The 16,521-nt window shown below is 37.4% G+C and overlaps 1 protein-coding gene across 14 annotated transcripts in view; it reads right to left on the bottom strand.

Annotated features, from left to right (window-relative positions):
• Window positions 1-16,521, bottom strand: part of GPHN (gephyrin) — a 269,966-nt gene that overhangs the window by 186,094 nt on the left and 67,351 nt on the right. For 12 of the 14 annotated variants that reach the window (XM_077784085.1, XM_077784087.1, XM_077784094.1 and 9 more), the window contains exon 2: window positions 372-450. In XM_077784085.1, coding sequence (XP_077640211.1) covers window positions 372-450 — 79 coding nt within the window. Of the gene's footprint in view, window positions 1-371; window positions 451-14,291; window positions 14,413-16,521 lie in introns of those variants that run through there. The other 2 variants (XM_077784090.1, XM_077784093.1) reach the window with 2 other exon arrangements.

The following is a 16,521-nucleotide window of genomic DNA, read 5'->3' as shown; positions in this document are numbered from 1 at the left end:
AGATTAAGGCAATTGACAATAACAATTAACCAGTAATATTCTAATTTATATGCAATTCTGCCTTAAAAAAAGGGGGGCAATAATGTGCACACAATTCTTCTATAGAAATACTAGCATGCACAATCTGTTACCTCTGATGACTCTTAAACCCTTTACTGATGTGCTCTCTGGATGTTACTTCAGAATTATATTAAAAATAAGGTGTTTTTAATAATACCTGCTTGTATTAAAGACTAACAAGTTGACAAGCATAAACCACTAAGGCATTATGTGTACTTCATCATACTACTTCTTTATATAATTACAAAACTACTCACAAGGATATCAGGAAGAAGCTTTTCTTTGCTTAGCAATAAGAGCCAGATACTCACAAAGAAGGGTCTTGGACCAGATCTTTAAGGTTTATCCCACTACGATCCTCGGCAAGGTTCCTGAAGCAACTGTCACTCACTAAAAAAAATAGAAATAAAATTAAAATAAAACAAAATAAAACAAAAAAATAAAATAGGGGAAAAGTTTAAGAACGGAACACGGATCATTTGATTAACTAAAAATCTTTTTTGGTGTTGGGTGGAATTTGAACAATCATATATAAAGTCTGATTTTCATTGAGGTGCCACCTAATTCAATGATAAGTCAGCTCAATGGAAAGTGTGAAACACTGTATAAACTTATGCAGAAATAAACTGCACAAATTTCAGGTGGTGTCCTCACTGCTTTTCCACCTGGAGCTACAGGAAATCTCTAACACATCAATTCACAGGTATACACTTATCCATACATTTAACAGGAGAGTCTTTAATCATTATAATAATAATCTTCAATATACTTAATCAGAAACATTGAGAGCTGTTAAGTATTTAAGTTCATAGCTATTCATGGGTTAGCAAAAATGGTTAATATGAGCAATAACCAAAACAAGTAATTAAGAGCAAAGATTTATTCAATTAACTTAAAAATAACTTATAAAATGCATGTAAAGCAGCTAGTTACTGTAATAACTGAAATTACAGTAAATGTCACAGAAATTTTAAAGAGTATTAAGCACACTAACTAGTGTGCTTTCATTTTCTTCACTAATTAAAAAAAAATTAGAAGACACCTAAATCTCAAACTCCAAATTTGTTCTCTAAGCTAAGTCTCTCAGCACATGTACTCCAATCCTAAAAGCCATCTAATTTCACTTAAATAACACCACAGTCAGTTTAATAGGTGGAAAAAGAGGAGTGGTACAAATACTTTTAGAATAACACAGTATCAGTTTAAAGGAATTAGTTATTTCTAACTACAGCAAACTTTCTGAAGGACACACAGGTTGTTATATGGAAAATCAGTGTAAGGTCAATTTCCCTTAATGGGCAAGGTAATCAGTGAGACAAAGTTTATGAAGAAACGCATTATTGCACATCTTCCAGCACAGAATACAGCCTTACATTAGATGAACAGGGATGCGTTTAAATCACTGCAAAAGCAAGTGTTCCTACTTCTTTCTCTGTAAATGCAAATTGCTTATTTAATTTACATCTCCAAGTATTCATGTGCATCACCAGCACCAAGAAAATGCAAATCATTCCCAAAATACATTGTTTTCACAGATTACAACACGTACAGTGACAGACCTACCTAACATACTACAGAACTGCAAAATGTTTCTACTAGTACCTCTCATTGGCAATGCCTCTCACAAGTGTGAAACCTGTTAAGTCTGCTGGGAAGGACAAGTATTGGAGGAAAGCATCCCAGAAGATGAGGCAGGTGCAGCTGATGAAACAGGTAGTAGCACTGGCCCTCAGAGAAAGCCTGACAGTTTATGGCTGTGAAAAAGGTTCTTGTCAAGTGCTGAAAGCATTCACCTCAACACTGTAATATCAAAGGCACCCTAAGCTTCTCTCCCCCACTGCCTCTGCAAACAGTACCTAACAATTGCCTCAGCACAATCCCTGAAAGCCCTCAGTCTTTCACACGGACTCTGCTGTCTTTGAGGTACGTGTCTCAGCTTCATTTTGAACAACTACCTGTGCTAACCAAGCCTGGACTCCCAGCTTGTTCCTCCCATGACAACTTAACCCTTGCCTGTATAACAAACTGCGAGCTACCCGTACTGAGCTCCCAAGCACTTCCCCACCGCCTGGGAAGCTCTGAGTGAGCAGCTGGAGCCTTTGGGAATTTTTCATTTCCATCCCACCTATTACACTGAACACTCGAGTGGATCTCTTAACTCCTTAGTTAAGGGAGCAACTCCAAGATCAGCAGATCCACAAACAACTACATGTTAGATTTTATGTGAGAAAAAATTCCCACCTACATTGATATTTGATAGCTTATGTTTGCTTCTTGTCAAGTTTGGCAGCAAAACAGCAAACAGAACATTTTACCTACAGTTCTGTCATACATTCTACATTGCCAGTGTACCAACATATCTCCTATGCTAACACAATACATCATGAATGAAAATTGTGCTCAACACTGTTTTTTCACTACTGACAATTCAAATATTTTTTAAGCATTAAATATTTAATCTAAACATGCTGTATTTGTCCTCCTATTTCCTCATGGAAAGCAGTCACAGTGATAATTGAGGAAGCTAGTGTCTTTATCTCAAAAGTAATTTTTCATTTCCCCTTTCAAAAACAATATATCATTATCTTATCAGTAAAACTGACCATTATTTTTAACTCATGATTTAAAACACAAAATGTGTCTCAAAAAATGCTTAAAATGAATGCCTAGATTTGTCAGAGACAGCCTTTGCTTTACTTGTCTTAACATAAAACCAATATTATAACCCTCTTTTCATGAATGAATTTTAAAATTGCAAACCTTCCCTCTACTGAGCAGACCTCGGCAATAAAACCATTTGCTAAAAAAAAAAAAAAAACAAACTATCTCGACATCAAATATCTACAAACTTGGAAAAATGTATAAACCTCATCTCCCTTGTTTTCTTCTTTGATTGCAGGAGAGTTAGAACAATGTTAAGCTGCAAATTGGTAAGCAAATCTCTTCTTAGGGTACTGTTCTAGCCAGATTTAAAAAACACAGATGCTACAGTTAAATGTAAAAAAAATCCAAACCTGGTTTTAACAATCAAGAATTCCAATAGCTTAGTTAATACTAACATTTGACTGTAATTGTCATTAAAATGACTAGTATGGATAGCAGCAGGAGAGTTTCTAGTGAGTGGAAATAATTCATTGGAATAGGCACTTGGTCTGCATACAAGCACAGCCCTGCCCTTTCACATCCTTGCAAACTCTTACCATAAATAAGTAAAATAAATGTTCAGCAATAAATGCAAGGTGGAAGCAATCAAGCAGAGCAGGTAGTCTATTTCTCACAGCTTAGAAAACTTTAAATCAACACTGCACATACTTAAAAAACAACATACACTGTAATTGAAATGCAAGCTCTTTATTTTAAACAGGAGAGTGAAACTGATGGTATGGCAGTAATATCAGGGTGTCCAACGGTGCTTTAAGGTTTGAGGGAAGAAAACAGACAAAAACTTCACATCACAGCCACAGTTAGGCCATGCCTAACTTCTCCTTGAAGCATAACCAAGGGATACTTTTGCATAAGACATCTATATGAACAAAATCCCCATTCAGGGTTTTATTGTCTTGTTCCAAAATTAATTGTTTCTTTTTTAACCCTCTGAAACATTATAAAAGCTATAAGCATTGTTGAGCAGATGGTTACTAGAAAGATACAGAACTGTTAGCTGTTCTTCTCTACATACACATCAAGTGGCTGAGCCTCTGGTCTGCAGTACACCCCCCACTGGTACTTCCTTAGAGACATGGTAAATTACTACAAAAACAACACCCTAAAGTACATTTGCTCCATGGAATATTGCACATACAATGACAGCCTGTAAGGTGCCATAAATGTTCTTAATACAATAAATTTTGCCACAAATATCACAGGCATCAACTGAACAAAACACATAGTCCCAAAAACATCACAGTAAAGCAAAATCCCTAAACATGCATTGAACAGTTTGACTTCCAAGTGAGCTGTTACATGTAACAAAGCAAACAGGACTTAGCAATAGCTTCAATTTTCCCAACATTCATCCTACTTCCAGCTCCTGGTTTCTATTACTGATGTTCTGTTTCTCACCCCTGTCTAGTCTTGTGCCTAGGAAGTAACAGAGGTGGGAAGCTAATAAGGGAATACAGCTCTCACCTGTCAATTACACAGCATACAAAATTCTCGACAGAAAGGTTAAAATCAGCATTCACACTCTAATGTGCAAACATCCAATTTACAACAGTTGTGAAGCCTTCCCACTTGGCATTTGTGAACTTCTAAATTTGTCCATGTGATTTTTTTTTTCCCTTTGCTTTCTTTAGCAGGGTTTTAAATGAGACAACACTGAAGAGAAATAGATTAGCCTGCTGACTTTCAAAATGAGACGTTTTGTAATTCTGAAGGCAAACTAATATTTTCTTCAAGTAGTGGCAGGTCATAATCTATTACAAAATGTATCCTTATTTTTAAAATGTCCTACAATTTGAAAACCATGTAGTTATTTAAAAATATCACTTAATCTCTCTCATCTCACAGAAAGTACTCCCAGTAAAGAGCCTACTTCAAATCAAATCACTTCCAAATCTACAGCTGATAAGAGTGATTTTCATATTTATATTAGTTAGAAAAAATGCAATAATCACTCAAAAAATGAACAAATATCTATAGTTTAGTAAAGAAAATTAAGTTTACTTCCCCCATATCTAAATATGCAATTCCAGAAAACTACCTTTCAGATTCTCCTCTAGGTTCCCAGAATTCAGAACTATTTTCAGATCAGATGTGACTGCCTGTTGATAAAAATCATCTTGACAACAAAACACTACACTCACGAGGACAGTCACTGGTGCACTATTAGTTTGAAAATACATGGACTACAACCTTGAACAGTATGGACTGAAATATCAGTTTCTTATTTGTCTTTTAGAGATAATATCTCCTAAGTTCAGTTCTTTTTCTTAGGACCTCTTCATCTACCATTGCATTTTTGACAAGACTTTATCTTACCCCTCTTTTTATAGGCTCATTTACATATTTAGGCTTTATAACAGATTCATAGAATAATATTTATTGCACATGAGATGTTCCAAAAAGTACTGGTCTAGCACAATGTTGTAGTCCAGTCTGGTTTTGCTTGCAACAAGCATTATTCAGAAGACTTGTTCCAGATTCAGGTGGTTCTGTTCCATGTACTGCATGTAAATGTTTCAGGATTGAAGTATTTTGCTTTTATGGGCCCAGCCTTATACACAAGGCAGCAAGCAACTTCTTTACTTTTTACAAATATTGTTGACTTCAAGAAATAAACTCTGCTAGGGAGGCTTAGAGTCTTAGGGTTCATGATATAGCAAGGTAACTGAATTTTCTCTCAGACCTCAAAACCTCTCTCTTGAAAAGCCTGTTCTGCAAAAACACAGAATTCCTGTCCTACACATGTTCTATATATGTCCTGTAAGGCATATTTTACAGAAGGCAAAGGAAGGAGAAAGCAACAGAAGATTGATTCTATTAATATTTAAATTATTTTAAGGTATTTTATGGGTCCCACAGCCAGTAGCACCAGGGGTAAATAATGCTGCCTTTTTTCTCTGCTACTTTTTTTCTGCTTCATTTCTCAAGTGAGTGCATGACAACCAGAAAACATACATGAAACAGATGGCACATCACAGAAATTTTGTAGCACCTTCTCCAGATCTATCAAAGAAGACAGCAAATTAATTTTAAGAGCGGCACTTATACTATTTGCATATCTGCACACAAATCTGACGTATTTGCAGAATAAGAAGAACTACAAGTCCCCATGCAAACTGCAAATGCTTGTAATTGACAAGAAAATAAGTTATCTGTGAGTATCAGAAATAAGGCAGGCTGATTTCCTAGGAACCCGTGATCTAAATGCCATTTGCTATCACCATATTAATCTAGAATCGTGTCTTCACAGATTGACAAAGAAGTGCTGTTATAAAAAAGGTGCTAAGGTACTGGAACAACAGAAGGGAAAGGTTCAGGTGACCTACTGAAAAACAGGATGATCATAAACCAGAAATACAAGTTAGACACATGAACCTATGATTTTTTTTTTTTTCCCTAGGAAACAGAAGCAGTGACGTTACTTATAAACCAAATGTACAAGAGGGCTGTTGTAATGATAAAATAAAGTAAGAGAGAAGAGGAAGTAAAAAGAACTTTCTTGAATCACTTAGCAAAAAAAACCCATCAGATGGTAGCTGCTAGTGTGTTTATGTAAATACAATGGCAAAATAAATATCAGAGGGAGAAAAGAATAGTATTGCAGGAGAAATTTAACTGTGAGGAAATCATAAGAAACAGAGCATAAATTTTCAAAGAGTTAAGAGAGATGAGCCCTCACAAATAATCCTTCTATAATAACAGTGAGAGCAAGGAAAGCACACAGACTTGTTCTCAACAGATTTAAGGATAGATTCAATGACACAAATTGTTCTTGAAGACCTGAAGCATTCTGCACCACAGTAGCTAATGTTGTGAAATCTATGTTAGAGTTTCTCTGAAGGCTATGAACTTCTAAACCTCCCCAGGGTTTCTCCCATTTTCTAACAGCAATTAAATTAGGCATTTTTTTCTGTGTATCCATTAGTCTAGTGGGTTATGCCTCTCTCAAATGATTAATCATTTAAATTTTATAATATTTGTGTAGCCTTAGGCTACAAATTCTGCACTGGGTTTTAATCTAATATTTAACAAGCTTGAGTTTGAAATCCACCCCACTGTCAGTGTGATCGCTGCAATGATCAGGTGAACTTCAGAAGAAAAACATTAAACCACTGAAGACATTCAACTCTTTGGAGATGCAGCATTAGCAATACTTCTAATTGTTTGTACCCAATAAAAAAATTAAGCTCCTTGAATCTATGAATAATAAGCACTTGATGAATTCTTTTCTTTTGGCTCTTGTTATTAGAAATAAATTAGTTTGTGTTTCATGTGGATTTTTTTTCCCCAACATGTATTTCCAATAAGAAGTTTCCAGAAGTTACTATAAAACCATAAAAAATTCCAGGATGGGAAGGAAAAGTATAGAAGGCAAGCACATCCAAGCAGTGTGCACAGGAAGCCATTTCTATCCTGGGCTGCATCCAAGGAAGTGTGGGTATCAAGGCAAGGGAGGGGAATTTACCCCTCTGCTCCACTCTGGGTGGAGTGCTGCTGCACCTGAGTGCTGCATCCCATTCTGGGGTCCCCAGCACAGGAAGGACATCAACCTGTTGGAATGAGTCCAGGGAAGATGACCAAGTTGATAAGAGGGATGGAGCACCTATCCTCTGAAGACAAAGACAGCTGGGGTGTTCAGCTTGGGCAACAGAAGGTTCTGAGAGGGAAGCCTTACAGCACCTTCTAGCACCTAAAGAGGGCTACAAGAGAGCGGGAGAGGGAATTTTTACAAGGGCATTTAGTGATAGGCCAAGTAGTGATGGCTTTAAACTGAGTTTAGACTGGATAATAAAAAAATTGGTAAACAGAAAATTGGATAATAGAAAGACATTCTTTACTGTGAGAATGATGAGACACCGGAACAAGTTGCCCATGGAAGTGGATGCTCCATCACTGGAAGTGTTCAAGGCCAGGTTGGAAGGGGCTCTGAGCAGCCTGGTCTGGTGGAAGGTATCTATGACAGGGAGGTTGGAATGAGATGATTTTTAAGATCGCTTCCAAATCAAACCACCCTGTGATTCCACGATTCCCCTAGGTCATTGTATCTATGGCTTGGCAGATGCTTTCCCTGAATCCAGATGTACAGCTACGCACTAGAGGACTTCCAAGGAAGACTACAGGAAAGCACATGGGAAACAGAAATAAGGTATGGAGCTGGAGGAGATCCAGGAGCAGATCACAAAGCCAGCTGTCTTACTGAGGATTTTGGGTTCATCTTCTGAGTTCAAGTCAAAGGAACTAAAGGCCATCAACAGTACCTGTTACTAACAGGATCAGGGGAGTGATGCAAGCCAAGAGCCACAGAAATTAGGAGAAAGCAGAACACTACATGTACTAGTGAGCTAACAAAACTGCAGACATCCCAGTGACAATCAAGGGCAACTCCAGTCTGAAAGGTGTTAAATCATATACAGCTATAACACTTTGAAGCCTGAAGGTGTAATCAGAGCAAAATAATGCCAGTTAGCACATAAACATGTTTTGTAGACAAACAACTCCACTACAGGCAAGGACTTGAAGAAAAAGACATTATCTCTTTTAGTTTTTAGACAAAATTAGCACCTGGGCTTAGTCTGGTATATCTGTCCCCTTCAGTTTGCTTGCTGAATGAATCACCTGGGACAGAAGAGTCTCCTTTATGCAATTACACAATAATTTATTGAGCACAACTCTATATGCAAAGCTCTGAACTGAGGCCCTACAAATACCATACTGAGGTATAAAAGGCATAATTTTATACTGTTAGCAGAGATTATGAAAAGATGTTGACATTAAAATTCAGTTATAGATATTCACTTTTTGAATATAAAGATGTCCATTCATACAAACGGATCTTAAATTATTAGCTTTCACAAGAAGATTATTTAATATTTAAGAAAAGTAGTATAATTTAATAATGTAACATAAGAATGAGTAAAAATTATTTTATAAAACTAGTAATATACTTCATATAATTATTGTTTAGATGACAATGTAATTGTTTTACTCTATTTTTCTCTAAGCCTCATTATGAAGTAAATTATATCCATATGTTTAGTATTCTCAATTAATTGAATTTTCCCATAAGCTATCAAGAATTCACATTTTTCATGAAAGTGGAAAAAAACAGTATTATAAAAAGTGGTTGCAATAATCCTTAAAAATAGGACAGTTCCTCTTTGTCCAAAACATAAGTACTTCTTAAGATATCTTTTTTGTACTAGTACTCTTAAGCCTCCTTAAAACTAGTGGCAGTACAAAACAGTTTCAAAATAGAAACATTTTAAGGAGCGATTTTCATTTAACTAGAAAAAAAAAAAAGGCACGACAAACACACAACAGCAGATGTGGTCAAGAAAAACAAAGGGCATTACAATAAATCCTACTGCTTGTTTAAAAAGCATCTACCTCCATATTGTTTTAATATTATTTATTGTAAAATAATACCTCAGGTGGTGGAGGGAAACAGCTCTGTAGACAGTCATTACTGAGCACACAAATTTATCAATCAACAGAGCCTGTTCTCTTCCTGTGTTCAACCCAGGACTCTTTCTGGTAGCTCTTACTTGCCCAGATGCAGCATTTGATTGGCAAAAGAGCTCTGTTTGAAGAGCTTGGCTAAATCTAGACCATAAGGCAGAGACACCACGTTAGCAGCCCCAGCTTGGACACAGGACTATCACTGAGGCATACATATGAAATCCTGATCAGCATCACTCACTCCATACACTCCAATGCCACTGTATAAGCTTAGGTCAGGAAATTCCAAGACACATACACCCAAGCTAACCTCACATGGTGCCACCTCAGCCATGACAGGGCTTGTTAGCTCAGATTTGCAGTGGTGCAAAGGCATGTAAAGAACCTTCAAGCTCCTGGAAGAAACACAGTCACATTCACACAAAGCTGAACTAGTCATTCTGTTTCAGATTTTTGCTGGCTTCCTAGGGCTCCGCAATTATCAAAAGTAGTGGGAAACTGTTTCCACAAAATGATCTGGAAATGTACCATAGGTCTTTCCAGAACACTGAGCTGCCATCCACAAAAAACTGCTGATATTAAACCCTACACAGCGAAGTGCAGAGTTTAAAAACAGGATTTCCAAGATTGTTTACGTTTCGTTCACTGCTGTCGCCAGCGGTAGCAGTGGTGAAGGTCTCAGTGGGACAAGTTTCACTCAGGTGTCATGGGAGGAGAGGAGATCTCACCAGAACGCCTGTAGCTCATGAAACAACTCTAAATGAAACAGAGCTTTATCCCTTACCCCCAGTCTCTAAAATCTTTCCTTTTCCGAGTTAAACATTTTTCCAATGCTTTGTTTATTTTAGCATTATGCTTACAAACTGTGCCTATTTTAACAGCTCTGGAGCTGACCACTTTTCATGCAACTGGCTCAAAGACATGGCATCATCAACCCATCTCAGAGTTCATTTGTTTCCACATCTGTTCCTAATGCTTATGAATAAACTTTGAAAATAGGAACCAAAGCCTCTTGTCATTTCTCTTCTTTCCAGGGAGGATCCTGGAACAGCTGTAAAAAGTTGGAATTGAGCCAATTATCTCAGTGAGCTGTGAAAAACCTGGTTATCAGTTTAAATGTTAAGTGTTTTCATCACTCACTCATTCAACTAATTATTAAAATTACAATCGCAAATGATTCCGGAGTACTACAAGTCATGCTTCATATACCACTTGAAATATATGCTCCACCAAACCTGAAATTCAGAAAATAAAAATAGGGAGGCTAAAAATAAGCTAAGCAATTATACCAGGAGTACACTTTACATTTGTGTACCTTTGCTGATGCTCACTTACAGAGTTTCAGCATTCAGGACTACCAAGTCTTGATTACAGGGTGAAGTTTGCTGTTCATCCTCTTTCTGGAATCTTGCTATACTTTTACAAACGGATATTTTTAACAGCTCTATGCTATGTGGCTAATCACAGATTGCATATATATATATATTTTTAGTTTCAAACTTGCTTAATTTAGTAGCAGGTATAAGGCAATAATAGAAGTGCTTTCCAGCCCTATGCAGCCCTCATCTGACCTATGGCCAGAGAACTGTAGCCCAGCTTTTCCTTCTGTGAATGGTCTTCCAAGTGTTTAAGCACATTTGCTCCTACCATTCTGTTTGTAGTGGACTCTTTTTTGAGCTACCATATTTTAGCCATTCAACTAATAAAGAATGAAATTTTGAGCATGAAGTTAGAAGTACTGATTCATTAAATAGCCTATTATTTCTCCTGTTTGTCTTTGTTACCCAAGCATAACTTTTGACATTATCCTGCTGCCGATTTATTTTACTTTGTCTTTCAGGGACTCACAGTCACTTCTATTCCTAAACACCTTTGCAATACAGAATATTGTCATTTTATTGCTGTTCATGTTTGTTAGATGTGAATGAATACATCATCTTTTTATTATCCTGAAAAGGGAAAAAGATTATATATTCTGGAAATAATCTTGTCACACTGATATTTAATTCTTAACTTTTAGTTCCCTCTGTTTGCCGATTCCAAATCTTTAACTATATTTAACTCTAAGCCCACAGCAAGCAACAAAACGGGAGAAGTCTTTAAAGCCTATACAGCCTGTCATGTCTCATATGTTTGCTTATCCGGGCAATGAATCAAATCAATCAATCAGCTGTCAGGACCATACCAAGCCACGCTGGCACTTGCAGGAGAACGACACCCCATACGAACACTCCTATAAATTGCAGCTCCAAAGAAAGGCAGCAGCTGCCACGTTCGTAACGTGGAGCACCCTGCCAAGGGCTCTCCCTGCCTCTTTGCTGCCCTAGCACCCAGCCGAGGCAGCAGCCCTGCGAAGAGGAGCAGAGCAGCAGCAGGATCCTGAGAGGTTCCTGTCGGCAGAGCCCGCAGGAACAGCGTTCCCAGGCAATCCCAGAGCGCTCCAGCCTCCGGCGCCTCTGCCTGCTGGCACACCGCAGCACTCGGCATCCCAGGCTCGGATCCAGTCTCGTGTGTGCGTGGCTGGCTCAGTTAGGAGGGCTAAAAAGTTAGGATCCATTGTCTGGGCTCATTTTTTGCCACTGTTACAGCCCCATCAAGAATAATGTTCTCGTAAGTGTTCTGAAACTCCAGCTCATAAACGTATACTGGCTTTCCTTATTTGCTCTGAGTTCTTCTTGCTTGATCAACAATGAGGGGAAGGATGACTAGAATGATAGAATTATCATTATTTTTTACTGCACCATCAGTAATCCTCATGGTTCACAAATGGCCAACAAAAATAGATACAAATGGTATATGCCATTGAAAAGTTTGCTGTCATCTTCTACCATTATATAATTACTTTTGTCCTTACTGAAACCTTTGAGCTGTTGCATTTTAAACCACCATTTGAAGATTACAAAAATAGTAATGTACATCAGAGTAATTTAACTGGGAAAAAAGAAAACACTTCTCTACCAAATGTTTATCTTTTTTTTAGTGTATTCTGAGACCTGTAACATTATTAAATTCTCCCTTAAATGCACTGTTGAGTCAATGGCAAGCCCAATGGATTGCACAATTTCTTAGTTTATTTTGCAATTCTTCTTAGAATCAGTAGCCACTAAAAAAAAAATAATAGAAAAGGTCTTAAAATTTATAGGTAGGCATGGCAATCATGTTTGCCATGCAGTTTTCATTAATTCCACAAATTATTTCTGTGTATTTACACAAGAATAATAAAAAACCATAACAGATAACTGAAAATGTTCCTAAGTCCCTGAAAGGAAATCTTAAATGTTTTAATGAAAACTATCAACATAATCACTATTAAACAACCAAATCCCATATTTGCAACTTCACCAGTTCCTTGAGAAAGGCCATTTTACTCCTCCAAAGAACTGTTCCATCAATATGGAGCAGGTAAGCAACTAAACTTTTAAAAGTGTCAACATTTATAATTTTCCACAGTGTATAAGACTTTCAGCATTTTTATGACAGAAAAAACCTGGCATTGAAACATATACACTAAACAATTTCTTAAAACTCTTCAGTAATAATGCCTGGTTTTGCCTATAAAAATTACTAAAACACTGTCCATCCATTTCTCTGCTGAATTCCCCTTTCCCCTTCTCATGTTTCCTTCCTAACACAGTTTTTCCAATCTGATGACCAACTTCAGGTGACTTCTACAAAATTAGAGCTGTCAAAGCTTGTAAGTCATTACAGAAAATTAGAAACATGAAAGACAGTAGGTTAGGAAGCATGGGAAATCAATGGTTGGAGAGAGGAAAGGCAAATTGGCTGTTTTGTTCCTCTCTCTCTCTACAAACATTCATATGCAACCATTTTGAAAAATCTCATTGCTTTGCAAAATTTTATATACTTTTTCTATGATGTCAGAAATATCAGGGAAACCAAGATAGGGCTCTTATCTATTCTAGTCCATCACAAGTCCAGCAGTACACAATCATGCAACACGCACATTGCCCTGAATCACTGCAAACATAGGATCAGTCTGGAATTACTGTGTGACTTTGTGCTACCATCTTCAGCTTGCCAGTGTATTTATAATTTAACTAATTCCAAATACTGTAACACTGAGTAATACTGAGAACTATGCAAAACAATTACAAAACCAGAAAACACTGAAAACCAAGAATTATTTCTAATGTTTGACAACCCAAAATATTTTGGTGCAATTATGAACAGAAAGTTGCTGTTCAACTACTTAAGATATACATATTCAGTAATGCATTAAAAAACTCAGTATCAAAAAGAGTATAATTCAGAGGGAAGTTAAAATGTATTATAGATAATGAGAAAAGTTCTAAATTGAGACACAAGCAGTGCTATTTTAGGAAGTGAACAGATGGCTACAGAAGAGCAGACCTAAAATCAAGAACAATGTATGGAGTCAGAGCAGGGGGGCTAGAACTAGAGAACTTGCCTTTCTTATTTTATTGCTGAAGATACTACAAATCTACAACAGAGGAGACATGAATTACATTGTTAGGTATTTTAATGACTTGCAGAGAATTGTTGGCCATTTTATTCCTCTTCTCTATACATACAAACATTCATATGAAAGCATTAAAAAACACTCATTACTTTGAAAAACTTCTTATACTTTTCCAATGATGTCAGAAGTACCAGGGAAACCAAAAATTTGGTCCAAAGTGTGGCTTACTTGCTTTAAAACATTTCTATATAAATATGTGTATTACAAACGCCTAAAGAATTTGCTAAAGCCAAAACAGTGCATACAGCCTACAACACTAAATTTTTACCTCGATGTCAAATCTTTAGTCTAAAATTTGTAAAAGCTATGAATAGCAATTAAATGTGCAAAACCCCCTGTATGTCAACATTCTCATCTTACATTTCCAGAGAAAATGGCAGCACTTCCTCTTCTTCCCAAATACAAGATGTATCCATGCCTTAGAGTACAGGATATCTCGGTGGATTTAATTTAAAATCCCAATAATTAAATTTACTTTTCCTGAGGAAAGGCAACAATCATTGCTATTTTGTGTTAGTTATTAGCATAACCTTAAGAATAACTTCTTTCTTCATATTTGTGAAATGGAAGCATAAAGTATTTCAGTTAGAATTATGAAAATTCTTACCAAAACCAGCAGGTCTTGGTTTCTGAGACAAGTTGGTTAACTTATTTCTCCAGCCTTTTACAGTCCTTCTAGATGGAAGCATAACCCTCTAACATATCAACCACTCATCCCAGGTTTGTGTCATCTGCAAACCTGCTGCCAACATCCAGATTTTCAATGAAGATGTTAAACAGGGCTGGAGCTAGTATTGACCCCTGGGGTACACCACTATGTCACTGGCCTCCAACTGGACTTTGTGCCACCGATCACTACACTCTGCACCCAGTCAGTCAGCCAGGAAGTTCCACATACTAAGGACATCAGATTTCTGTGTTTACATTTTAACTTTGGGTGAGGATTATACAGACTTTCATGTATCTTCTAAAAGGTCTTAATTTTCTTTTTTTTTTTAAAGAAATAAGCAAGACAAAATGGCTGTTGCCAAAAGAGATGTAAGAAATTTGTTCAAACTAATGCTCCCTAAGTGACTAAATGGAAAATTGCTTCTGGCACACAAGTCCAAAATCACTAATCCTAATCTATGATCAGTATATAATAAAGCTAACCTGAAATCTGAAAAAAAAAAAAAAAACAACAAAACAAAAAAAAAAAAAAAAAACAAAAAACAAAAAAAAAAAAAAAAAAAAAAAAAACAAAGCTCTGCGTGACACAGAAAGTGGTTTTGAAGCCTACTTAACTTTCTGAAAGATGTAATCTGGAACCATTGACAACCCACAGTGTGTTACATACCCATTGCGAAGTGTCAGGATCCAGCCCCACACGGCGCTTGGCACCAATCAACAGTGGATGGGAACTGACTGTCACCATCATTTTATCATCCTACTGTAAGACTTTCAGACCTTCTCTCTGTGAGTTCTCACGGGCAGCTCCTCGCAGCACTGATTCCTGTTCTCTTTCTTCCACACAGCCGGCTGACTCCTTCCTGTCCCTGTCACAGACACCTAGCCCTCACTGTCCCTAACACAAACACCTGACCCTTACACCTCACACCAGCACAGCCAACTAACTCCAACTCTCTCTCAACCAGCTAATCCACCTTTTATAACACCCATCCTTATTGGACCATCCTTATTGGACACAGCTGTGCCCTATTAATGGCAGGGCTGCTCCTACTCCTTGGTAATTAGTACAGCTGCAACACCTCAGGGGTGGGATTGCCTTCAGCACTATCTCTATTCTCTCACAATCCATCCTCCCACAGAGAAGGGCTATCCCTTAGCATTCTAAAGTTGAATTATTTTAAAAATTCACATGTAATGACACTAAAGCAGTGCAGAAAGGGTTAAACTAGCTCCCTGCTGATAATTATATATCAAATAAAAATATTAATGACTTTATACAATCATCTATATATACAAACATACTTTAGTAATATTTTGAACTGGATGGACAAACCAAGACCTCCTCCCAGAGCCAGCCAGACCACAGAAGTGGTGCTAAGCCTGAGCTGAACTGACAGGTCTGCCAAGGTCAGTTCTAGAACTGAACTACCACGTTAACACTGATATCAGCTACCTAGGCTGAAGGATGGACAAAGCAATTCAGGTGTACCTAAAATAAAAGTTGAAATATATCCAGCATGAATATTCAGTATTAGAGTGACACTAATCAGACACCTTGTTTTGTAGTTCTAAAGTAACTAAGTGCTATATTTTTCCCATCCAGCTATTTTTTTATGCAAGAAGGCATTTCTCTTTGTGTTGTAGAAACAAACAATGTGTTTATCTCAGCCTTGTTATTTCAGTGGCACATCCATGCTTGGAAAGGATCACCTCTAATTTATGCATTTTCAGAAGTTTAAAGGTTTCACATCTACCAGCCTGTTTTCTTTGTTTTAAGTACAGAACAGTAAAGAAAAAATCCAACAGATTTACTTCCTCAGCAGAGATTCAGAATTACCATGGTCTTGACGCTCATGGGGCGCTGAAAAGCTGATGCTGTACAGGAGAAGCAGCTAGAAGCTCTTACAGCAGGCATGGGCAGGCATTGCTGGGGGACACAGCTCTGCACAGCGTCCCAGCTGATGCCCCTAAGCAGCAGGCAGCAGCTGCCAGAGGAAGCTCTCGCTGGAGAGACACCATTCTGAGGCCAAACCCAACAAAATCCTGCCATTAAGCAGAGCTAAAAGAAAATGCTAAGTCGAGGAGACAGCTTCTGGCTTTTCCCATTTATTTTTGGAGGGTTCCTCGGCCTCTAGGGCCAAAGGCAAGGTGATTGCAGTATGATGTGC

This window comes from Lonchura striata, chromosome 6 (assembly GCF_046129695.1).
Source record: "Lonchura striata isolate bLonStr1 chromosome 6, bLonStr1.mat, whole genome shotgun sequence".
NCBI classification, from domain to species: Eukaryota; Metazoa; Chordata; class Aves; order Passeriformes; family Estrildidae; genus Lonchura; species Lonchura striata.
Note: the sequence above shows the minus strand (reverse complement) of the source record. Positions and strands in the feature narration are given on the sequence as shown.